The sequence below is a fragment of the Syngnathus floridae genome, chromosome 7, assembly GCF_059516105.1.
Source record: "Syngnathus floridae isolate MCC-2025c chromosome 7, RoL_Sflo_1.0, whole genome shotgun sequence".
Classification (NCBI taxonomy): domain Eukaryota; kingdom Metazoa; phylum Chordata; class Actinopteri; order Syngnathiformes; family Syngnathidae; genus Syngnathus; species Syngnathus floridae.
The window spans coordinates 18,069,756-18,093,481 of NC_142419.1; the positions used below are offsets into that span (position 1 = coordinate 18,069,756).

At 49.2% G+C, this 23,726-nt stretch overlaps 1 protein-coding gene across 1 annotated transcript in view; it reads left to right on the forward strand.

Annotated features, from left to right (window-relative positions):
* The window catches only part of LOC148395789 (FRAS1-related extracellular matrix protein 2-like), a 40,255-nt gene that overhangs the window by 14,465 nt on the left and 2,064 nt on the right, over nucleotides 1–23,726 (forward strand). The window contains exons 3-21 of the mRNA XM_088380552.1: nucleotides 4,505–4,651; nucleotides 7,900–8,130; nucleotides 9,975–10,100; nucleotides 11,117–11,368; nucleotides 16,734–16,883; nucleotides 17,837–18,046; nucleotides 18,120–18,317; nucleotides 18,793–18,957; nucleotides 19,025–19,207; nucleotides 19,296–19,426; nucleotides 19,816–19,971; nucleotides 20,712–21,015; nucleotides 21,437–21,568; nucleotides 21,634–21,965; nucleotides 22,625–22,817; nucleotides 22,897–23,001; nucleotides 23,177–23,304; nucleotides 23,379–23,513; nucleotides 23,582–23,708. Of these exons, the coding sequence (XP_088236678.1) occupies nucleotides 4,505–4,651; nucleotides 7,900–8,130; nucleotides 9,975–10,100; nucleotides 11,117–11,368; nucleotides 16,734–16,883; nucleotides 17,837–18,046; nucleotides 18,120–18,317; nucleotides 18,793–18,957; nucleotides 19,025–19,207; nucleotides 19,296–19,426; nucleotides 19,816–19,971; nucleotides 20,712–21,015; nucleotides 21,437–21,568; nucleotides 21,634–21,965; nucleotides 22,625–22,817; nucleotides 22,897–23,001; nucleotides 23,177–23,304; nucleotides 23,379–23,513; nucleotides 23,582–23,708 (3,405 nt within the window). The remainder of the gene's footprint in view (nucleotides 1–4,504; nucleotides 4,652–7,899; nucleotides 8,131–9,974; nucleotides 10,101–11,116; nucleotides 11,369–16,733; nucleotides 16,884–17,836; nucleotides 18,047–18,119; nucleotides 18,318–18,792; nucleotides 18,958–19,024; nucleotides 19,208–19,295; nucleotides 19,427–19,815; nucleotides 19,972–20,711; nucleotides 21,016–21,436; nucleotides 21,569–21,633; nucleotides 21,966–22,624; nucleotides 22,818–22,896; nucleotides 23,002–23,176; nucleotides 23,305–23,378; nucleotides 23,514–23,581; nucleotides 23,709–23,726) is intronic.

Below are 23,726 nucleotides of genomic sequence, written 5' to 3' on the forward strand. Positions count from 1 at the left end.
CATTGAACATTTCACAAACTTGCAAGCAGCTAAGTGATCAATGTGCTCACTTTCACGGCGACACGTTTTAATTTCTCGCTTATTATTCCGCCAAACTGGAGTTTCTGCAGTCTTGATGCGGGGCGAATACAAATGATTCAAAGGCGCCTTCTGAAATCCACGCTGACAATTTGATCTTTGCGCTTGCTAAACGGGGATTAGCCGCGACTTGACGCTAGCCTAAAAGCAGGATAATCGTTTGAAATGAGTCCGCTCATATCTGAAGCCAACGCTCTCTAATGATGCGCTCGTCATAGGGCTCCACTCCTCAGCTCGCCGACTTGGAGAGGAACATCTTGCGCTCCTGCCGGAAACATGGGTCGCTGTGAATTATTCCTCACAACTATCGCTCGCAGGCGGCACGGCACGTGTGGGATCAAGCGTGAAATCCTCACGAGCTCGGAGAACATCTTTGCGCTCTGTCGCGGCTCTCCTCGGGTTATCTCCACGACCTGAAAAACAGCCTGAGAACTTTCCCGAGTTTTATGTCGTGCCAGTTCCACGAGAAGACAAATTAGGCCGTTCGGAGGCAACAAGCCAAGTCCCAGGACGGGTCGACCTTTCCCCGTACAGTATTTCTTTTGCCTTTAAAGTCTCCCGGGACACACATAAAGGAGAGCCGTTTGAAATAAGAGCCTTGGGAATTTCCTCCAGACCGCTGTGCTCAGTCAAGGGCTTCAACTTTGGGATCCTGGAGGGGAAGAAAAAAAAAAAAAAAAAAGAGCAGGCATTGCGAGAATCTTGTGCAGCTTAGCGGTTGCCAGCTTTAATTGCAAAATGAAAATATAAATAAAAACGTGAACATAATAGAGCTGTTTTGGGAAAACATTCATTGCTGTGCATATGCTCCAGGTGAAAGCAGACTACATTAAAAAATAATAGTTATGATTATACCTCTCCCATATGCATTTAAATGTACTAAAACATGTATTTTAAAAACATTGTAATCATATTTGAATGCGGGAAAAAGTTTAAGAGGCGGCTCTTGGGCTCAAATGCTCACGTGAGTGTCTGGATGTGAGCTGTGGCCAACAGCAGCTCAAATGTTGTATCGACGCATCTCGACAGACAATTCTCGCAGGCATATATTCTTTATCCTCTGCAAACTGAGCGCGCCTCATGCCAGACTGGGCACCAAAACAGATCCCCGTATTGTGCTTGTGATTTATCTGATCCTTCTCTCATTCTTCCCATGTACGCAGAGGCCAAGCACCTCCATTGAGGCTCCTCACACGTTAATCTCCCCGCTGAGCGCAAAGCCCGACTCACCCCGAGCCCGGCGGTGGGCGCGCCTCCCTGACCCGACCCCGGCCTTTTGTTCCGTGGCGCCTTTGGCCTTCCTCTCAGGCACCTCCGGGGCGGCCTCGGAACGAGCTGATCGGTACGGGGCGCTCCCTGCCTTTGCGGCACGCCACAAAAGGGGCTTCGTTCGAGCTGTGTGAAATGATTGCGGCTCTAAATCTTTTTCCACTCGCCTCTCATTAGCGCTGATACAAGGCTTAGGCTGATTAGACCATATAGCTCACTGGCTTTTTTTTTTCCCTTCTACAGGATTATCTTATCCCGCTCCACCTTAATTGGAGCGCCGAAAGGCACGCGCGCGCCGTCTGGCGCTTTATTGAATCTAAACATTCCGTCAAAATATAGCCTAGGCTGGGATTAGCGGCCGCTGTTTCGGATTGGAATTGAGTCGTACTATTATTACTTCATGTTATGATAAAGGTTGAAAAGACCGCCATATGTGAAGATTTAGCGGTAAATGAAAGCAAAAGTACGGCACCTGTGTGAGCTTTGCGCATTCACTTGTGCCGCTGCTGCGGTATTTTTCGTGAAGTCATAAAGCCCAGCAATCCTCATTAAAGCCGGCCGGCCGGCCGGCGGGCGCCCTCCCGCTGCCTTTTTTCATGACTGAGCCTCGCAATGATGATTAAACTTTGACTTCATGCTCCGCCCACATTAAAGGAGCCTCAGATCCTTGGCCGTATAGCATCCATCCATGCCTCTGATTTGCTGCTTTTCTTACGTCCGCTAGCAAATTTGTGTGAGAACAGGCTGACATCAGGATTGCGATGAGAGTCACGTGATTTGGCACTCGCCGCGCTGCGGCTTTGGCACGGAGGCGCGGCAACATCTTTTGTCAGCCCGCAATCACGACCCATTTGTTCGGAGGGGCCCGAGCTGACCCCCCACGTCAACGACAACATTCCCCTTCGTCGCCGGGATGTTTACACTCATCTGTCAGCGCCGCGCTCGACTATTTATCTGTCGGACCTGTCGCGGAAACTTTAAGCGTGCAAACGCCTTGTGAAGGTATTTTTAGATGTATTGTGTCCGTTCGGCCGCGTCCCGATTTATCCGGCCTCATTAGCCCGCCTGGCCGGCTCGGACGACGGGTCCGCCGGGGATGCTCGACCGTGACCAAATAAGGGCCGTCTACTAAAGGGGAGGGGCCAAGTGGGGGGCACCGAGCTGGCACGGCCCCGGGGCCCCGCATTCCTTGGCCCGCTCTCTAAAGGATTCTGTCGCTCGTCATCCGCCCACCGTGTTAGTGCACGGAGTTCACGCTCGGCACTTTTGTGCTCGGGGCTTTTAGCAACAAGGCAGATTAAGGTGAAGGTTTGTTCCCCAGTGGTTAAAAAATAGTATCAAACTGAATGCAATCATCCCTCCACGCTTTTTCTTTTGAAGAGCAGGGGTGTGTAGACTTTTGTCATCCACCGCATGTTGTCATTGCTTCAAAGAAACAGCGAGACTTCCGCAAAAGTGCCTCTCTTTTTTTTTTTTTATCTTTTTTTTTGCTGAGTGTGCCATTTCGAAGAAGCCCGTGAATCAAAGTTATGAGCGCGGCTTTTGCGTGTGAATTTTGTCAAATAGCGTGTGGTACAAATGAAGGTACCCGCTGTGAGATTTGCATTAACGGCAGGTGAGGTCATGCGGGTTTTGCCTCAGCCTACGCTTGAAATGCAAATACGGCTGACAAAGCGCCGGTGAAAGATTAACGCTCAGCGAGACGGTCGGGGTGGCCGCTTCAAGACTGTTTATCTTCTTTGGAGAGAAATCCGGAGGACGATGGTGTTCTCCCCACTTACCGAACTTACAATCTAAACTCAAAGTTAATGTTTGCTCCTCTACTGAGTCAACATAAATGATTTGCTCCGAGAAGCCCCAAAAGAGCGACTTTTTTGTCCGTTGCCTTTATTAGCTTAGCGAGCTATTTGCAATGTACTCACATTTTAGCTAATGTGAGCTCTTCTATTTGATCAACGTGGCCTTAAAAAGGCTCGTAAAAAGTCTTTCTCGACGTCCTTCCCCGTGAGTGGAATGGGCCGTCTGCGCTTTTTCCACGACCTCGGCTTCCTTCACGACTCAGCGATCGAATCGGCGGCCTGCGTCGCCCGCTCACGTTAATCCACGGAGGCGGGGGTCCTGTCGTACCCGGGTCACAGAACGCACGGGAAGCCGGCCGCCAGCGAGTTTAAGCCTCTGCAAAGTTTGCCTTTGTTCATGACAAACTACTGAACTCATCCTGCACGGTAATAGCAACGCATCAAGCCAGAGGCCTTGTTTGTCCGTGTCAAAGCGCATTACAGGGGGAGTGGAGCGGTTGGAGGGAAGGAAAAAAAAAAACCACACAAAAAAACAGCCATAGGCATGAATTTAGATGCATTTTGATGTTGGTGGCTGGGCAGAAAGACAGAAAGGCCCCGCTTGTGACAGCCGAGGACCCGATGAACCGGACTGTTCGTAATAGCGGTCGGTCATTTGATGGCTGAGCGGACATAGAAAAAAGCCATCAAGAAAATAGAAAGCTCTTTCCAATATGATTATTCTTCGATCCCTCAAGTTGGAGTCCCATTCACCGTCTTTGACGTGATGATTTGCTAACTGCGATGATGTCAACGAAGGCCATTCTTCTCTTTCTTTAGAGAGAATGATGCCATCGGCAGAAAGGTGAAGCCAGACTTGTGTTAGCGGGTCATCGATTGTCTCGGGCTCACAGAAGAGATCGTAGTAAATTGTTGAAAGGGAAAATTCGTCACTCTCTCGCTAGCCTTTTGGTCTAATTAAAACTCTGTACCGTCTTTATTTGCCCGATGAATTAGCGTTAGTGTAGCATTAGCGTCATTAGCGTCTGAGAACAGTAGGACGACTGGGTGCTATTTTGAAAGCGGCTTCTAAAGGCCAGGATGAATGGAAGCAGTCTGGATGGCAAACCCACACCTTTTTTTAGTCTCATTAGAAGCCAAGCGGTCGGATCCTACCGATCCCCGGCCCTTCATACTTCCCACAGACTCTGAAGGTTTTCAAAAGAGCTTTATCATGGGAAGCTTCCTCCGACCTCCCAGAAACTTAGGTTTAATGAAGGCTAAATTCTCCAGTGGGTTAAATGTGAGTGTGATGAGCATAAGCGCATCAAACAGTCTTTTTTTTCTTTTTCTTTGAGGAGTTCCTTTGTTTTTTGCAGGTGGCAACAAACTGAGGAACCAGCAGTTCCGCCTCAACTGGGCTTGGATCTCATTGGAGAGGAAGCACTATGTGGTGGACGAGGAGCTCAAGTTCCTGGAGGTGGTCCTCAAGCGTCGAGGCTACCTGGGCGAGACCTCCTTCGTTAGTAAGTCCAAAGTCGGTTCGCTTGTTGCTTGAGTTGTATGTCGCTGACATGTTTTAATTGTAGCCACAATGCATATTAGAACCTGTTGGCGTCGTTTGCCTTTGCTTTTTATGAGCCCACAAAACAAAAAACATACCGTCAGACATTGTTTCACACACTAAAACCAAGAGTCTTTTCTGTAACACAAACAGTCTGGATCAACAACAATCCATAGATAAAAGCTACAGAATTGATTAAAAGAGAAAGAAGTTCCTTTGAACTAAACTGAGTATTTTTTTCAAGTGCGAGGGAGCTTTCCTCATAGTTAGTGAGATAAGAAAGGAAGGGAGTTAAAGGAATTCTTTGGAGCTAGCGTCGTTGAACTAAGGGACTCCAAGTTTATAAATTACGAGGCACTTGGTCAGGCCGATCATCTAATTATTCCAACACATACAGTGACCTTTAACCCCTCTCCCATTTACCGTTCGGATGCTCAACAGTGCACATCCCTACTAGAGGTCACCTGCAATTGGTGTCACCGCTCCCAACGACGCAGCCAGCAATTTAACGACCGCGACTAAACAAACAACAAGCTGCCCGAGACAATCGGAGTCGCTTTTATAAACTCGATTAACGCCGGAGGGGCGCCGCTGTTTTTGTTTTCTTTTTTGGTGTCACCGTTAAGCATCTAAAAAGCGAAGGGATCATTAACACGACGTGATGTGAAAGGTCAGATCCCGTGGCATCATTAGCAGCCTCCGTCCGTCGAGAGCTCACGCTAATGCATCAACGCAGGAGGCCATATGCGAATTTCTAACCTCTGTTCAACTTGGCGCTCGCCTCAGTTGCCGTTTGAAATAAAACGCAACTGTCGCTGCGTGGATCATTAAAAAAATGTGTCGGGAGATTGAGCTGACAGTAAGGTGTGAATACGGGGGTGTGAAATTGAAAAGGCTCCTTTCTAATTACGGAGAAGGCAAAAATGAAAAGGAATGTTAACACGGAAAATATTGTGTGATGATCCCCGTGTGCTAGCCTCACAAATTGAAGCGAAACAAGAATGTGTATTTAAAGAACGTGGGCGGAAATTCAAATTGTTTTGATTATGCGGAGCAAAGCTTGCTGTTTTATTCATGCTTGCGTTGTAAATGAAAGAAATTCCTCTTTCAACTAATAACAGGGAGGCTGCCACTTGCACTCCAATGACTCAAATATGGAGACGTTTCTCCAAATCAGAGCTTGAACGAAACAACCTAGGTGTCTTTGAATCTGAATGTATTTATGTTATAAATATGTCCTGATATTTTTGTCCGGGTATAATCTAGAGTACGCTACACGAGTGACTTTGTTCATCAGCCATCCAATCAGTCAGACGCAATTGGGATTGGAGTTCCTCAGTGAACAATTTCAGGTCCACAAGTTTTCTTTCAAACGTGAACACACGGCAAAGCATTTCAGAAAGTTGTCGCAAAAGTAGCGAGGCCGTTATAGCGGCAAAGGGCTAACCTTTTTTCATTTTCACATTCCGTTGATGGACTGTGTCTTACTACTTTTTTTTTGTCCACGTGGCGTACGAGCCCTTGGTGGTCCGCAGCTCTCGTCAGATCAATGAAGAGTGAACGAGAACAAGTGAGAACAATAAAACCGCCGTCCGGTGATGGAAAGATCAGCAACGTTGAAATCGGATAAGTCCGACAATTTTGTCCTTACAAGCCCCTCAACAGCCATACAACCTTTTATGTTGTACATTGCTCACAAAATTGAGCGCAGCCTTACATTACCCCAGAGTGTGTTTGGCCATAAAGAAAATAACACATATTTTTCAAAACAAAAGGTCAAACATTTGCCGACGTGAGGAAACGATCAAATATTTTTTAGTTTGAACTCCATTTCACCGCTTGTACAAACAAGCACGCTGCCGCCGGCAATAATTACCCTCATCATTTAGTGTAAATGGCCAACACGGCTAATGAGCCTGCCTGGCTGGCTAAAATGAAGCGACGTGAGTTTTGATAGGCGGGCTCACATTTTCCTTGGAGTTCCTGAGTCACCGCAACCATGCAAGTTGCATGCTAAAGTTTCGGGATGAATTCATTCTCCTTGCCAAGTTAGCAGACTCAACTGCCCCCCTCCCCCCCTTACACCGCCGAGGGGGATGCTAAGATGGACCATCTTATCTCAGTTTGGCTGTGCTGGAGCTTCTTTCCCTCCCGTCTCTACTTACATATCAAAGTCCTCGCTTTCATTTCAAAGAGCAGGTGAATAAATCAGTCATAGTCGCCCAAAGAGTCAAACGTATGCATTTCATGTATGCAGCCTGAGCATCTTTCTTCTACAAGAGGAATTATTTAACCTTTTCCTTCCGCTGACAATTTATTGAGGAAGGAACCAGCACCGGCGTTCCCTACTAGTAAAATGGTTCTTAGGTGAATGAAATTGCCTTGAACCTTTAAACATGATCCAAAAGACGGCACATTTAGTGGAGTCATCTTTCAGAATTTGGCCTCGTATTAATAACCAAGCCATTTGGGGGAATGAGCCAATTAGCGTCAACGTTGACCATATGGACAACGCTACAGATTTGGGTCCAGACATATAACCAGAGTCAAGTTTTGCATACTTGAATCCAAGAGGTTTGATTCCTCAACATTTTGAAATGTTTGTTTTGAAATATGGTACGCTTCCTGGAAATTGGGTCACTGGGACCACCAATGGGGAAAAAGACATGCCTAGCCATGACATGACTCCAAATGCACAGATTCCCTTTGAATGTTTCTATGCTGTCAGTTTACAAACGCTCAACGACAAAAGTATTGGGACAGCGACGCATGCATGAAAATATCTGTAGACCAGTGAAGTTCAAGCTCTACTTTGGGAGTTGTTTTTGTCAGCCCTGCGGCGGGTTGCCTTGTTTGCTGCCAAAGCCCGCCACATGTCGTGTGGTCAGTTCCAGGAGACAATGAAGTTGACATTTTACGGGCCTCCGCTCTCCCGCCGCCAGCAGCGACAGTCAAACGCTGAAGGTCAAAGATGGGCTGAGGAGATAGATAATTGGCTTCAGCTCGGCCATAACCAGTCGAGACACGTCGCTTGGGACCCAAAACGGACCAGAAATCACCACCGATGGAGGCGCCCGGGCTTCACCTGGTTTTATTGATGAGTTTGTTTATGGCGAGTTGAGCTGGCCTTTTTATACGTGTGAGAGATATCGTTATCAATGAAGTCATGAGTCTTGTCATGCTAACTTTTTGTTTGCGTCCTCCGCAAAGGCATCGGCACCAAGGACGGAACGGCGCTCAAGGACAAAGATTTCCGCGGCAAATCTCAGAAGCAGGTGCAGTTCAACCCGGGTCAGACCTCCGCCACCTGGAAGGTGCGCATCCTGCCAGATAGCGAGTACGAGGTGTCCGAGACCTTCCAGATCGTTCTCTCCGAACCTGTGATGGCCGTCCTCGAATCCCCGGAAGCCGCCAGCGTGGAGATCGTGGACCCTGCTGATGGTCAGTCGCTGTTTTTTTTTTTTTTTTTTTCCCCTCTTGTAAACACCACGGCGTTAGTGCCAGGAAGCAGAGTGTGCGGGTGTACCTAATAAAGTGGCAGCTTTTCAGCGGCTTTTCAATCCGAGATATTCATCCTGAAGTGGAAAGCCATTTTCAACCACTTAGCACTGAAGTGTTTCAGGTGAAATGCATCGAGAGCAGGTAGCATGACCTCACCACTTTCAATCACGGCATCTCCAGCGGCCGTTGAATGCGACGTGGCCATGAACAAACGACGTACTTGGAAGCGAGTGAAAATTATCCACGGGAGTGCGCGTGGCTTCTCAGAGGGAGGGAGCTTTCTGCGGCTAAATAACTCAAGCCAAAGGAATAACAAAAGGATTTTATGCAAAGGATGGGATAGAGACTAAGTAGCGAACTCTTCAAAGTGGGTGACGACTCAAGGAGCATCCTGACTTTGTCCAAGGATTTTAACTTAAGCTTCCCAAAAACTGGGATTAACCCCAAAAAAAATTTCCTCCAGCTAGCTGAGGTCTCTTGGAATCTCAGAAAAAGTAACAGAGTAGTGTATTAAATGGGCGACAGCTGCAAAAAGAGAGAGGAGCAACTGGTTGAGTTGAGTCACAAGGTACGCTTTCCAAGACTTCAATGGCAATTTTTTAGCGCGAAACTCCGGAACCTGTAGTTTGCGGCCTTGGCGCTTTGAAAAGCTCCGCGGCGTCACAAACTGGCCTTTGTCAGCCGGTCAAGTGAGTCCTTTTGACTTCTGCTTGATGTGAAAAATGACAAGTAGATGCCCTTCCCGCTGCATTGCAGTTAGCCAAACAAGCTAAGAGCCAAACTTCAAATTTCTTTTTGTAACGACCGCTTCAAACCACCGGGAAGAATAGGAGGTAAAATCCGGCGCCACTTTTGGAGCCACAGTCGTGGAAAAGATATGAAAGAGATACGCAACAATAACAAGTGAACATTGCTTCTGTAAACAGTTGCGCCGCCGCCGCCGCCGCCGCCTCATATACACGAGTGCTGAGGTGCGGAAAAGTGCAGCCGGCCTATAAATATGGATAAGCAAGTCTCCTGGGACTTTGCCGGCTGGATTGGCTGTCAACAATTTATGCAAATGAGCATGTTCACTTGCTAGTTTGCTCGGCGAAACATCTCTGGTGGACAATCACCCCACGACACGCCAACACGGATTCGTTGTCACCTTTTGCCTTTTTTGACGTGTTTTGGCAGCTCAAGGAATGAAAAAAAAAGAAAAGGCTTTCTCCTCTTTCTTTTGCTGCGCCCGGAGGTTTGGTGTCTTGTCAAGGTCCCGTTCACGAGCGCAATGATGACTGAAGCCCGCACAAAAGAAAAGCCTCGCCGCAGTCGAGAGAAGTCGGCAATTGTGATTGGCGTGCTTAATGAAAACATGAGCTTTGTTTTCTTTTACGGTGTTTGTAATTAACCGTCTGCAGGAGAAACAAAGATAAACACATTACAGCAACTGATGACACGCACACATATATATTATATATACACACATATATATATATATATATATATATATATATATATATATACATACACACATACACACGCGTATATATGTGATCACAGTAAAAATCGAGTGTAAGTTTCTAGCGCGAATGAAATTGTATCCTTTAATGCCAGTCGTGCACGACGGAGTAAAATGTTCCTATGACAGAGCATCCATTGATGTGTAAACTCCACGTTTTGCATTTAAATGATTTAAATCGTTCATTGCACTTCTCCTTCACTTCATCCCGCTCAAACGGAATATATCAAGGGACGCGTTGAATATCCTAACCCTTCATTTTCTGCCCCTCGTTCCCCTTCAGAGTCATCCGTGTTCATTCCGGCAGCCGCGTATAACATCGAGGAGGACGTCGGCGAGCTGATGGTGCCGGTGAGGCGTAGCGGCGACGTGGGCCAGGAGCTCATGGTGGTCTGCTTCACTCAGCAAGGTAAACGAAATTGAGTGCCGGATGAGGTTTCACTCTAATGACTTTTTTTTTCGCCATGCATACGACTTCCTCGACTAATTTAACAAATAAAACCTCCGTTTTTATAAATCATTTAATATTGTATGTCTTTTTTTGCCCCAGTCTAGCGTAAACTGTAAATATTGACTTGTTTCAAGTCAAAGAAAATGTTTTATTCAGCAGATATTTTGTATTACGAGGAAATTGGGTGATTTTTTTATTTTTCTTCCATACTATGCAAAAATCACTCAAGTGGCTTTTTACAGATACAAATGATGATTAGAAGGAGCTAGCCATCCAAATACAAAGCTCATCATTTGCAGATTGTTCTGAAACAATGGACTTTGTATTGTCTAACGTAGACACTGGCACTCTCACTTCCAAGACTAATCATGTCTTCCGGAAGTTTGAGGGCATAAAACCACCAAAGGCGGGCCGGCTGGCCTGGTGACGATGTTACGGGCCACTTGAGGATCATTAAATGACAACAAAGCCGCAGAGGCGGACATCACAACACAATATAAAACCAAACAAGCAAAAAAGAAGAACAAAGTTGTTTAACCCCCTCCATCCAGGGGATAGTAAAGCCGGGCTGTCAAACTCATTTGTGTCGTAGTCATAGTTTCCCTCGGAGAGACGTCTTCTATATATACAGTATAGGCTACGAAACTAGTTTTGAAATCAGAGACTCGTAAAAACTCATCAAATATTTTAAAAAGACGAATGATAATAAAAATTGCATGCAACATCTCTATTTCTTTCAAAGCGGAGACAATTTGTAATTTTAGTAATAACACAAAGTCGATGCACAATTTTTCTTCGCGGGCCACATAAAATGATGTGGTGGGCCGTATATGGCCCCCGGGCCTGATGTTTGACACCTACGCCTTAAAGCTTCAGAAATGAAAAAAACATCCATTATTAGCATTTCAGTGTACTATATGTTGTTTACACACAGTGAAGAAAATGGAATCCAACTAATGCCGGTGTTTCCGTAGCGTCAGCCACGGGCACGGTGCCCACCAGCGTGCTGTCCTACTCCGACTACATCTCGCGGCCGGACGACCACCGCAGCGTGCTGCGCTTCGACAAGGGCGAGGTGGAGAAGCCGTGCCGCGTGGTGATCATCGACGACTCGCTCTACGAGCCCGACGAAAGCTTCAACGTCAGCCTCGGCGTGCCCATGGGGGGCCGCCTGGGCGCCCGCTTCCCCAGCACCAGAATCACCATCCTGCCCGACATGGACGACGGTAAGACCTAAAAAAAAAAAAAAAAGAAGTCGTTTAGTCAGCTTTGTCGAATACAGAAAAGTACTTTGCTGTGCTGAGAGACGATTTGTGTGCGAGTGCATCTTTGCGTAAAGGCAGTTCAGCATCCTCGAGTTCACCCATCCTTGCCCTTTTTTCACTTTCTTCCTCAAAAGGATTTCTTTCAATGCTACAATACTGACGGGGACCATTGAACTTTCAATTTTGCTATTTATTCAGCGGAATGCACCGTTCCTTTTTCCCAATTGAAGCATGCGGTTATTTTTCTGTTCTTTGCTTTAGAAGTGTGCTGCTATTGATGTCAAAAGAAATGTTTGCGCGTACACGCGAGCGTGTGGCCACGCGCGTGCGTGTGCGCAGCAAAGCCGGATCCACACACTCGCACGGCTTTTTGATGTCGCAAATAGTCTTGGTGGGAGAAGTCAGCATTAGAGTAGTGGCTCTTTTTTCTCAAATTAACTTTTGCACTCAATCATTGATTGACAAGGTGTCATTTTAGTGCTTTGATTTCTTTATTTTACAGCTACTGCGGGTAAATATCTAAAATGATATTTATGTTATTTCATATTGATATCGTATATTTGTCTTCCGTCAATAAATCTGAAATAGCAGAGCAAGGCAACAAACAACACGTTTGTACGTAAGCAGAAAAAGAAATGTTCTATTAAAGCCTGCCAAAAAATATCGTTAATATTTTAGATGTTTATTTTAGACTGCAGTAGCTTTAAAAGACTTGTTTTAAGTGGAAGCGTATATTCATGTAGCTTTATTTTTTAAGCAGTGTTTGGCTCTCTGGCAGTTTTGGCCCTCAGGGACACAAGTGATCACAATGAGAAAAACACACATTTCCCAGCAAAGTCGAGCTGACACTTCAATGTAAGCCTTTGTTGCCGTTGATTGCCGTTCCGCGGCTCCTGATTGCAATCATGCAAAAAAGGCCAAAAGCAAAGTTGGAGCTGCCTCGTCAACAGGAAAGTGGCGGTGGTCGCTAATTGGCTCGTCCTGGTGTAGCTTTGCCGGCTTTGCTACCTGTGTCGGTTCCCATGGAAGTCCAGCTTCCACTCCATTTGTTTGACCTACTTAGTAGCGGGGAGGGAGGGAGGGAGAGAGGTAGAGAGAGAGAGCCTACGTGACGGGAATGAATGCGGCGTCCGGTGTAAGCCGAGCGAGCGGCGGTGGCGAAGACGGGGGCAAGGCGGCGTCTCGGGACAACGCCACAAAATCTTTTGATGGGATGTGCGGCACGGCTCCATTTTGTCGCATCCCACTTGACGCATCGTTCGTGTTTCTTGTCGTTATTTATTGTTTTGTTTGTCCGCTTCCGTTTTTTTATTGGCATTTAAAAACACCACAGTCACTTAATGGAATTAAAAAAGTCTGTCCTGGCTTCGGGCCTCGCTGTTAGTTTGGGACGTTTTATCATCGGGCAAGATCATATCGGCAGAATAGGATTGATGTCATAGCATCGATGGCCCGCGTACCTTTAGCAGGCATCATTTTCCGACCTGCTCGCTCACTAAAGACTGACAGTCTTGCGTAATTTCCCACTTTGAATGTATTCCGTGTTTTTTTTTTTTTTTTTCCTCTGCTGTTTAAGTGCCACAGCTTGAAAAATACAGCAGCTAGCTAGCACCCCGCCATTGCTAAGCGTGTGAATATATGGAATGCGCTTTCTTCCAACAGAGAAGCGGCTCCACGGAGCAAATATTTGCGAGCGTTTGCGCGGAGTCCGACCGCGTTGATAACTTTTTTGCAGCGGCCAGTTTGCTTTGCCAAGGCTTCGTTTATTCCCGCTAACTAGCACACCTTCACCCACCGCCGGGGTGTAATTAAAATCTGATTTGTTTGGCACCGGCGGCGCGGCCCGGGAACTGAGATTTGTGGCTTCCAGGGAAGTTTCCGCTGGCGTGAAAGATGGCACAGTCCTTGTCTGCCAAATGAACAAAGGGACCCGGCGACGCCTCGAGTCTGCCGCTCGGAATATAATTGTCGCGGCGGCGGCTGATTTGCAACGTCGCCTCCGCAACAAAACAAAACGGCCGTGTTTGCTCTCTACTACCAGACTGCGCCTGGTTGTTTTTCAAAAATTGCTCCCACCCACCAATTTGCATATCTTAAGGCCTCCGACTTTACGGCGGATTTGGCCGGGACGGGCATTAAAGGAGCCCCGCGGATCATTACGGCTCGCTCGCTCGGGGTAATCCGCGCGTTCGATCCGACGAGGCGCAAGGACACTTGCCGAGTGTTGAGGCAAACAAAGTCAAAGGCAAAAATCAGCATTTTAAAAAGAAAACTCAAAGAGGCAGCCATCTCCAAGGGCACCATAAAAGATGATTATACCAAGCCATGTGACGGTACACACAATTTCTGGCTAGTACGGCCGCAAAAGTCCTTCACCCTAACTCATAGGTGTCAAACTCAAGGCCTGGGGGCCAGATCTGGCCCGCCACATCATTTGATGTGACAGATTTTGCGTCATCACTAAAATGACAAATTGTCTTCACTTTTTAAAAATAGAGATATTGTACTGTACGTAGACGACATTGACAGTCAGAATGGCCCTCCGAGGGAAACTTGATTCCGACATGCACTCGATGTTGTCATCATTTCAAGAAGTTGTCTCCTGGGTGGTTTTTCATCGTGTCCACTGCGTTTGCCTCAGTTGACCTTTGTGGTTCCATATCGCCAGCCTGTGAAGCAGCTGCCACGGCGTTGGCAGCGAGCTTTAGCGGCGGCTCACTGGGCTCAGCCAGCCGGACTGACGGCCGTGGTCGCAAGAAGGTTGGCCTTCCCGGCTGCAGATGGGCCATCAAAGGCGTTTGTGTGCAGGCTTGCCCTTTCTTGCTCAGCTAATTGCCGTTTGATACGGCCTCTGCATCCGGATGTCTGTTCGGCTGCTCGTAGAACAAGACGCTGCTTGCGGAGTTTATCGTCCGCTCGCCAGTAAAGTCGGCTCCCGTTTCCCAAGGTATGATTATGACTTGTGTGTGTGTGTGTGTGTGTGTGTGTGTGTGTGTGTGTGTGTGTGTGTGCGTGTGTGTGTGTGTGTGTGTGTGTGTGTGTGTGTGTGTGTGTGTGTGTGTGTGTGTGTGTGTATGTGTGAGTGTTCTGGCTATGCACACTGTTATTATTCTCTCCCTTCATTTTGTAAACAGATGTCCAAAGCACTTAAAGGTAGTGACCCATTTTTGACAAAAAAACAATCATACTTAGGTTTATTTATTTAGTTAGTTAGTTAGTTTTTAAGAGAGGCACAAGCAAGAACTCATTCAAGACAAAATCGCTCTTGACGTATTGAAATAAACAGTCGAGTCAAAAGGCACCGTCGTGAAAGTAAAAAAGCAGAAAATCTATTGACGAGAGCAGCGGCTCGTCTTTCGATTTGGTGAAGCAGCATGTGGTTGACTGCCCCAGATGACTCCGGCGGGCTTTCTCGCAAGTAAGCAATGTTCTGTTTGTGATCCGAGGCTGCTGGCTCATCCCCAAGCGCCAGAGCAACTATAAGAATAAGAACAACAAGCTTTCATCAAGTTGTTTTCGGAACGAATGAAGACTTCTTGCGTATAATTGCTCGAGTCTAAATACGGATAATCCGCGCTCACGTTGAGGTAACTGGAGATGCTTTGCAGGTTTACCTTTCACTTAATGAGTGGCGGCTCTTTGAAGCTGCTCGCCGCCGATAAGCGGCGTGTGTGGGTGTGCGTGCGTGTGTGTGTGCGTGTGTGTGTGCGTGTGTGTGTGTGCGTGCGTGCGTGTGTGTATCTCCCTGCGGCCGCCAGCCAGCCATCCTCGGTGTGCTGCATGATCTGATTACTCCCGGACGGTGTTGGCGAGTGCATGCAGGCAGCCTAAACCATCTTTGTTTGCTTTCTCTGCAATCTGGCACCTGTCACAACTCTTGCTCATTGTCCTGCCAAGCGAGCGGGGACAGACGCTAGTGCAACTTTTTTTTTTTGGTCCACTTTCGGGATCACGTCAGCCGGCCAGATGGTCCGACTTGCAAGTGGAAATGCCAAGGATTTACCTTAAATGTCACCGTTACTTCTCGGGAGTTTTATAAAACAGACATGAAGTTGACTTTTCATGGGGGGGTGGCCAGTTTTGCAACCCCGCCCACCTACGAGTTGGCATTTGTTTGAAAATCCCTGGCAGGCCGTAAATATGAGAAAGAGTAAGTATGACATAAGATTTTCTTCCACCCCTGTGCAAAGCCTTTCATTTCCGAAGCCTGAAGAAAAGCGCCCCTTCCTATCTGTGAGCTCTTCCCGCTGACAGTTACGGCCCGTGTTTGCTAAAATTATTATCTCTTTATTTCCTCTCGTGCATCGCTTCCCTCAGATAACCTAATCTTCGCAGCGCCGCTGTCATATTTCATTCAAGGCTCTCCTCCCGCAGCACAGCCCTATGGCCTCCCCTCGCCTCCCCCGCCTCTTCACTCGAGCCCGCTCGCTCGCCCGCCCGCCCGCCGCACACACGTCGCCACCGGTGAAGTAGCCTCTCCAAGGTGCTCAGTGCCATTGTCATGGAAACAACAAGTGTGCCCATGGCCGCGGCCATTCATTTCATGGGCTTTATTGCCGAGCAATTTGTCATCACCATGATGCATTCGGTAACCAGAATGGAACACACGAGCTTTGCGGCGGCGTGGCGGAGAGCAGATGACGCCCAGCCGTTGGGCCCCATACGACACTTTCAGATGGAACGCAACAACCGAGCCGGTTCAGCACGTCATTTGGCTTGCTTGTTTGACGTTCAGCATCTTCCATGATCTATTTTTTTTTTTTTGCCTTTTGTGTCTCCAAAAGTAACCATTCCCCATTCATTAATCATCAGGTTGCTACGGCAACAGTAGGGTGCCGAAAAATGGCGCAGTACAGATTTTTGCTAGCATTGGCAATCGCTTTACATACTTGTTTGCAAAGTGAATTGAGTCACAATTCTTTGGGAGGGCTCAGCTGACTTTGGCCACCAGTCCGACCGCCAATCAATCTCAGGCCGCATAGGACAAGGGGAGAAAATGCCCAAACCACACCGGGAGGTCGTAGCGAGCCACTTCTGATTGGTGACCTTGAAAGTAAATCAGAACTTTGATGAACTCGGACTCACGTCCTTTGATATGATGGTTTGGATCCCAAGAGGAGAAATTGTTCAACCCCCTAATGTCAGGGGCTTTTGGATGCCTTGAAAAGCAGCCAGTCATGTTTAAAGTGCTCCAATTACAGTGTGCACTCAGTAGAAACATTTCCTCCATTTCCCCTGTAATAAGTGGCGTGCTGCTGGTTCCAGACGCTAGCGAGAGAAGATTGCGTGTCTTGAGATGTGCTTTTTTTTTTTTTTTTTATTGCAGCCCCCGTCTTCTACTTCGGCCACACCGACTACCACGTGGACGAGAGCGACGGCTCGGTGGAGGTGCAGGTGTGGAGGACGGGCAGCGACCTATCCAAAGCCGCCAGCGTCACCGTGCGCTCCCGAAAGACGGAGCCCGTCTCGGCCGAAGGTACGTGTCGTCCGGTCGCCCGCCCCCCTTCCCTTTCAGGGCCAGCCGACCTGCGCAATGTCAACAAAGCTAACCGCGCTGTGTACGTATATAACGGCGGTTTGATTGAGGACGACGTTTTTAGAATTGTTGCTTTCGACTTTTTCTCCTCAAGCTTTTCTTTCAGCCTCCATTATCTCATCCGTCAGGCTCTCGTTCGTCCCCCGCCGCCGCCGCTGCCGCCGCCGCCTTCTCTCGCTCAGACTCCCTCGACTGCATCTTAAGCTCACGAGTAACTAAGCGTCTCATCGTATGCAAACGCTCACTTGGACATGAGGAAAGCCCGTGGGCGGACGCCAGCCTCATCTGAACCGAGCGAGCGAGCGGGCGGGCGGGCGGGCGTATTTGGAGGCGGTCTGCCACAGCAGGATGTGGCGCTCTCATTCTTAGTGGTTGCATAACACAATAATATTCTAGAACCGCTTAAATCGTTTCTTTTGGGGTGCGAAATTGTCCTAACTAAACCGATGATCTTGTTTTTGTGGGCAGGGCTTGAGTTGTAGAGAGGGGAGGGGCTGTTCAAAGCGTGCACGCCGCTTGACCGGCAACGCTGCTTTGACTTTGAAGTTAGATGACAAATAATGATGTGCTCTCCATCTTTTCATCTTGCCCTCCGTTTGACATTCATGAATGAATTATAACTGCGAGACGTTCTCATTTGCCATCAACGCTCTTTTCCGACGGCATCGTTTGCAACTTCCTACAAACTGTTGCCGTGGCAGCAAAGTAGATTGTGCTGAAGAAATGCTCTTATTGCGTCGCTAATCCAGCAAATAGGTGAGTTTTTCAGCTCATCAACGAAGCTGGTTTAAAAATAAGTTGGGAGATCCCTGCAGGATGAAAAAGCCAAAAAAAAAAAAAAAGTTCTCATTGTCTTCTACTGTCCATCTGTCCTTTTTGACGGTGGCCGACAGCCGGAGCGGATTACGTGGGGATCAGCCGGAATCTGGACTTTGCGCCGGGCGTCAGCACGCAGACGTTCCGCGTGACCATCCTGGACGACCTGGGCCAGCCGGTGCTGGAGGGCCCCGAGAGGTTTGAGCTTCTGCTGCAGATGCCCGTCAACGGCCTCCTCGGGGCACCCGCCAAGGCCGTGGTCCTCATCAACGACTCCGTGTCAGACCGTGAGACGGGATCTTTACATTTGGATGGCACCTCAGCCATCGTGTCATTATTGAATTTTTGCTTCTGGTCCAGTGCCCAAAGTGCAGTTCCGCGACAGCGTCTACGTGGGCGAGGAGAAGTCGGGGCGGATCGCGGCGAGCGTGTACCGTAGCGGCGACATCGGCCACAAGTCCACCGTGCGATGCTACAGCAGGCAAGGAACGGCGCAGGTCATGATGGACTTCCACGAGAGGCCCAACACGGACGCCTCCGTCATCACCTTCCTACCAGGTATAGTATATATTCCCATACTCATGTTTCTAATGACGACATGAACTCCTTCACCGCCAGTGACGAGAATTGACGTCAAACCTCCGTTTATACTGAGCTGGCAGTGAACGAGTTCATAATATTGTGACTCTTCACTGCATTTTAATTCTAGTTCAAACTTTTCCTTTGCTTTCATTCCCGCTTTCAACTTTTGCCATGTTTTTGTGTCTTTGCGTTTTGTTTTCAAATGACCTTGAATCGATAAGCATGTGTTTGCTTTTTATTCATGCGCGGTGCTTTGTTTCAGCCTCGGTTCATTTGAAAAAGACAAAATGAAGTTGAGAAGGTCAACTTGGCAATTTGCTTCACTGTCACCTTCTGCAAACGGCTCCACGTGAAATCTGGCTTACAGATCTCATCGATTTGTGCAGGTTGTTTTTAAAAAAACGGTTTTCCAAAGCGTCACGCTAAAGTGGCTGGCTGTGTGTTTGCTCAGGGGAGGTGGAGAAGCCTTGCGTCCTGGACTTGGTGGATGACACGGAGCACGAGGAAGACGAGGAGCTGCGTCTGGTGCTCGGAAGTCCAAAAAGCGATTCTCCCTTCGGCGCGTCCGTCGGACGGCAGAACGAAACGCTCATCAGGATAAAAGACGACGCCGACAGTACGTTCCATCGCGTTCGTCGTCCGGTTGCGGAGTCGTGGTGCTACGCGGCCTTTTCCGTCCTCAGAGTCCGTCATCAAATTTGCCGAGACCAAATTCAGCGTGAGCGAACCCAAAGAACGAGGCCGGGTGTCGGTGGTGAGAATCCCCGTGGTGCGCGTGGGCGACTCGTCCAAGGTGTCCGTCGTCCGAGTGCACACCAAAGATGGATCTGCCACCTCGGGGGAGGACTACCATCCCATCTCTGAGGGTGAGCGACGGGAGGACCGGGCCGCGCCGCGCCGGGCCGGGCCGGGCCGGGCCGGGAGGACGACCCACGACACTGTTTCCCTCTGCAGAGCTCGTGTTCGGAGAAGGTGACGCCGCGCACTTTGTGGAGCTGGAGGTTTTATATGACGGGGTCAGAGAGATGAGGGAAGCCTTCACCGTGCACCTCAAGCCAGACGAGAACATGGTGGCAGAGACGCAGGTACGCAAATTGCAATTTGAAGAAAGAATTGCATCTTTTGTTAACAGTCAGCTGCAATCCAACAAGGAAGCTTCCAATTTGCAAAACATCCCATTAAAAGTCACATTTCGAGCGAAAGAATCCAAAAGAAAATCTTCAACTAATGCTATATTATTCAAGAGCGGAAGGCGAGGGGTGAACCCCAATTCCCAGACATGGGCCAATGAGAGTGAGCAGAATGAGAGCAGCGAGCGGCGCGGCGTGTTTGTGCGCATGAATAATACATACATGTGCACAAGTGAACCAACGGCAAAGCCAACATGAAGACATACTTTGTATGCAGAAGAGAAGAGAAGAGAAAGATTCCACGGAATGTACAATTCACCTTGTATTCTCCGCCCCTTTGCCAGCTGACCAAAGCCATCATCTACATCGAGGAGAGCAACAGCATGGCAGACGTGACCTTCCCCTCGGTGCCCAGGGTGCTTTCGCTGCTTCATTACGACCACGTCGGCAAGCGCCCCGACTCTCTCCCCGTGGCCGGCTACCCTGTCGTTTGCGTCACCGTACGTCTCCGCCCATCATCATCATCATTTTATGCAGGGATGGTGGCTGGCCGGCCGACCGACGTGGATGCCGGAGGGGGACGGCGGTGTTACAATTAAAAAAAAAAAAAAAAAAATACACGTAGTGCCGCCATGGGCTCTCTTGCATACAAATGACCAGCCAGGGACGGTGCAATCCTGCTCAACTGCTCACCGACATAAAGTGCAAGAAGCCGTTTTATATATTTTTTTTTTTTTCACAAAAATTAACTTCTCATCCAAAAAAAAAATCAACAAATCCAAATTCACAAGAAATGTAAAGTATCAATTTCATCATCAAAACAGAATGTCGGTGCCATTAATCCAAGCAACAGAAACTCAATGAATTGGCCAGACCCTCAGTGATCATTACCGAGCATCTGATTTGGAATCAATGTGAGCGGGCCCATTGTGAGAAGATGATGGCGCAGATCTATTTATTAGTTTGCGGCGAATCGCTGCCCGTTGGGGAGGGTCAGGTGGATGGATGCGAGGGGGCTGCGAGCAACACAAATGCAGACTCAGCAGAACAAATAGTCAGAATGCAAACTGGAATTTTCAAGTAGCTGCTTGCACCAAACTTGACGATGAGTTGACAATCTGGCGCTGTGGTGGACTCCAAAGAAGAGGCAGCTGCACATGCATGTGTTAGTTGGGTTGAAGATGGGCATGGCTGCCATTCAGGACATGTCCCCACGTTTTTATTTCTCCTCCCGCCGCAGGCGTGCAACGTGAAATACCCAGACTACGACAAGACGGGCTCCATCTGCGTGAGCGAGAACATCAACAACACTCTGACACGCTACCGCTGGCTCGTCAGCGCCCCTAAGGGCCCGGACGGCGTGACGGGCCCCATGCGCGAGTTGGACTTTGACACCTTCTTCACCTCGTCCAAGCTCATCACGCTGGACTCGGTCTACTTCCAAGCGGGCTCCAGGGTGCAGTGCGCCGCCAGGGCCGTCAACTCGGACGGCGACGAGGGGCTGGAGCTCAGCAGCCCCGTGGTGACCATCAGCACGGACGAGGGTGAGACTTTGGCCAATCAATTGTTTTCAATCAATGCAGATTGATATCATACCACGTTTATGTTTGAAGCCATAACTAGGGTTAGGGTTTCAAATGAGGGTTTAAACTAGGGTTTTAAACTAGAGTTAGGGTTTCAAACTAGCATTAGGGTTTCAAACTAGGGTTAGGGTTTCTATCCTAAAATCTGCATTTGTGGCTTGGTTTCCCTTGTTGTGGGTTTTTCCTAGCTGTTTATTTTTTGACTTAACTCAGCGAGCGCTCTCGTTTGTTATGCAAATGGCAGCCCGCGACGAGCACCTGCCGTCGCTCGCCGCTCTGGCAGCTGCAAATCATTTCTCCGCGGCGGAGTTTTCTTTTTTCTCTCTTTTTGTTCCTCGCCAGCCGACTAAACGTTTGATGTTTGTTTACGGCCGGGCGGCAGGCATGTGCCAGCCTCGCGTGGCGGGCACGGTGGGGGCCGAGCCCTTCTCAGCCAAACTGCGCTACACCGGAGCCGAGGACCCCGAGCGTCCCAATCTCATCAAACTGACTGTCACCATGCCTCACATTGATGGTAAGGCCGCAAAAAGTCACATCTTCATCACGGAAGAGCCAATTGTGCCATTGTCCTTTTTGCAGGTATGCTGCCCGTGGTGTCCACCCGCGCCCTGTCCAACTTTGAGCTGACCCTCAGCCCGGACGGCACCCGCGTGGGCAACCACCGCTGCTCCAACCTGCTGGACTACTCGGAAGTCAAGACGCGCCACGGCTTCCTGACCGACGCCACCAAGAACCCGGAGGTGCTGGGCGAAACGGCGCCGTACCAGTACAGCGCCGCGCTGAGGGGCGCCGGCACGCTGCGCTTCTACCGCAACCTCAACCTGGAGGCCTGCCTGTGGGAGTTTGTCAGTTACTACGACATGTCCGAGCTGCTCGAGGACTGCGGCGGAACCATCGGCACCGATGGCCAGGTAAGCGCCGCCGTGGAGATGTCTGGCCCTAAAAGCAAAATGTTGTTTGCAAACATATACATGAAAAGCTCGTTAGGCTACTCGTCTGACTTGCGACCCGAGTCCCCACCTGTCAAAACCCGACACGTTTTGTGAGTGCGTCGCGGACAAAACCCCGAGGCGGAATCAGCCTTCCTTTGATTTGCAAGCGCTGCTCCGAGAGGCCGGACGAGCTAATGGAGGGACGGCCCGCTCCGAGTGTCATGTCAACGCTCAGCGGTGCCGCAGGAATCCATTAAGGCCCAGCAGGTCATGTCGGCAGGATGAATATGAGCGTGTGATGCGCGGTGCACGACGGGCGCCTGGAGGCTCGCCTGAGCACGCTCGCCTCACAGGCACAGGCACAGGCAGGCACATGCGCGGCAGGTCAGAGAGGTGCAGATACCTGGGTTCGTGTTGGAACAAGTCGGGCTAAATTTGTGCATTTTGAGCTTTTCCACACATTTCCAAGCTAAGACCGCAGCTCAATATTTGCAATCAATCTTTACTCTCAAACAATTTCATATGATCTCTCTGTATTTTCGCCTATTGTGAATGAGTCTGGAAAATGGAGGTTGGCAGCGATGTAACATTTCATTTGCCATGGCATTGTGCGAAACGTGTGCTATTTTTTCGGGCAGGTTCTGAACCTGGTCCAGTCCTACGTGACGCTGCGGGTGCCGCTCCACGTGTCCTACGTCTTCCACTCGCCGGTGGGGGCGGGCGGTTGGCAGCACTTTGACCTGCAGTCGGAGCTGAGGCTGACCTTTGTGTACGACACCGCCATCTTGTGGAGGGACGGCATCGGCAGCCCCCCGGAGGCCGAACTCCAAGGTAAGCGCTGCCCGGCCGGCCGGCCGGCCAGCCGGCCGCTGCTTCAATTATGTTGAATGTTGATTTTTTTTTTTTGCAGGCGCGCTCTACCCAAGCAGCATGCGTATTAATGAGCTGGGACGCCTGGTGGTCAACTTCCGCACCGAAGCTCGCTTTCGGGGCCTGTTTGTCGCCAGGCATCCTGGTATGTCCAAATACAGTCTGGACACCACTATTTGGTTTTTCCTGGCCAGTCAATCATTACACATAGACTTTATGTTTTTTATCACTTTTTGTAATATTGAAAAAAAATGGATTCAGCTAGTTTTTGGCACCGTGTGCAAAATGCTTGAGAAATGAGTATTGTGCTTTGCCGTCAGCTTCCGGCCTGACCTCCATAGTCATAAGCGCGGACCACCCTGGCCTGACGTTCAACCTCAGCCTGGTGCGCAGCGAGCCCACCTACAACCAACCCATCCAGCAGTGGACCTTCATCTCGGACTTTGCCGTGAGCGAGCGCCGCCCGGGCGGCTTTGCGTTTGTTTGTGCTTTCCGGCGCCGTCTCAAGTTGTGACCGTTCAGGTACGCGACTACTCGGGCACGTACACGGTGAAGCTGCTGCCGTGCACGTCGCCGCCCGGCCTGGAGTTCACCGTCCCGCCCGTGTGCAACCCCAGGGAGCCCGTGGGCTTTGAGCTGGACATCCGATTTCAGCAGGTAAATATTGTGGTTCAGTGAATGGCGGCATGTAAGTACGTACTTGTTTGTTTTGCGCGCGGCGGCAGGTGAGCGATCCCGTGGCTGCCGAGTTCAGTCTGAACACAGAGATGCTGCTGCTCTCCAAAAAGACCCTGTGGCTCTCCGACGGCACCGCCGGCTTCGGCCAGACCAGCGACACGGCTTTCTCGCAAGGTGCCCTCCCGTCGAGTC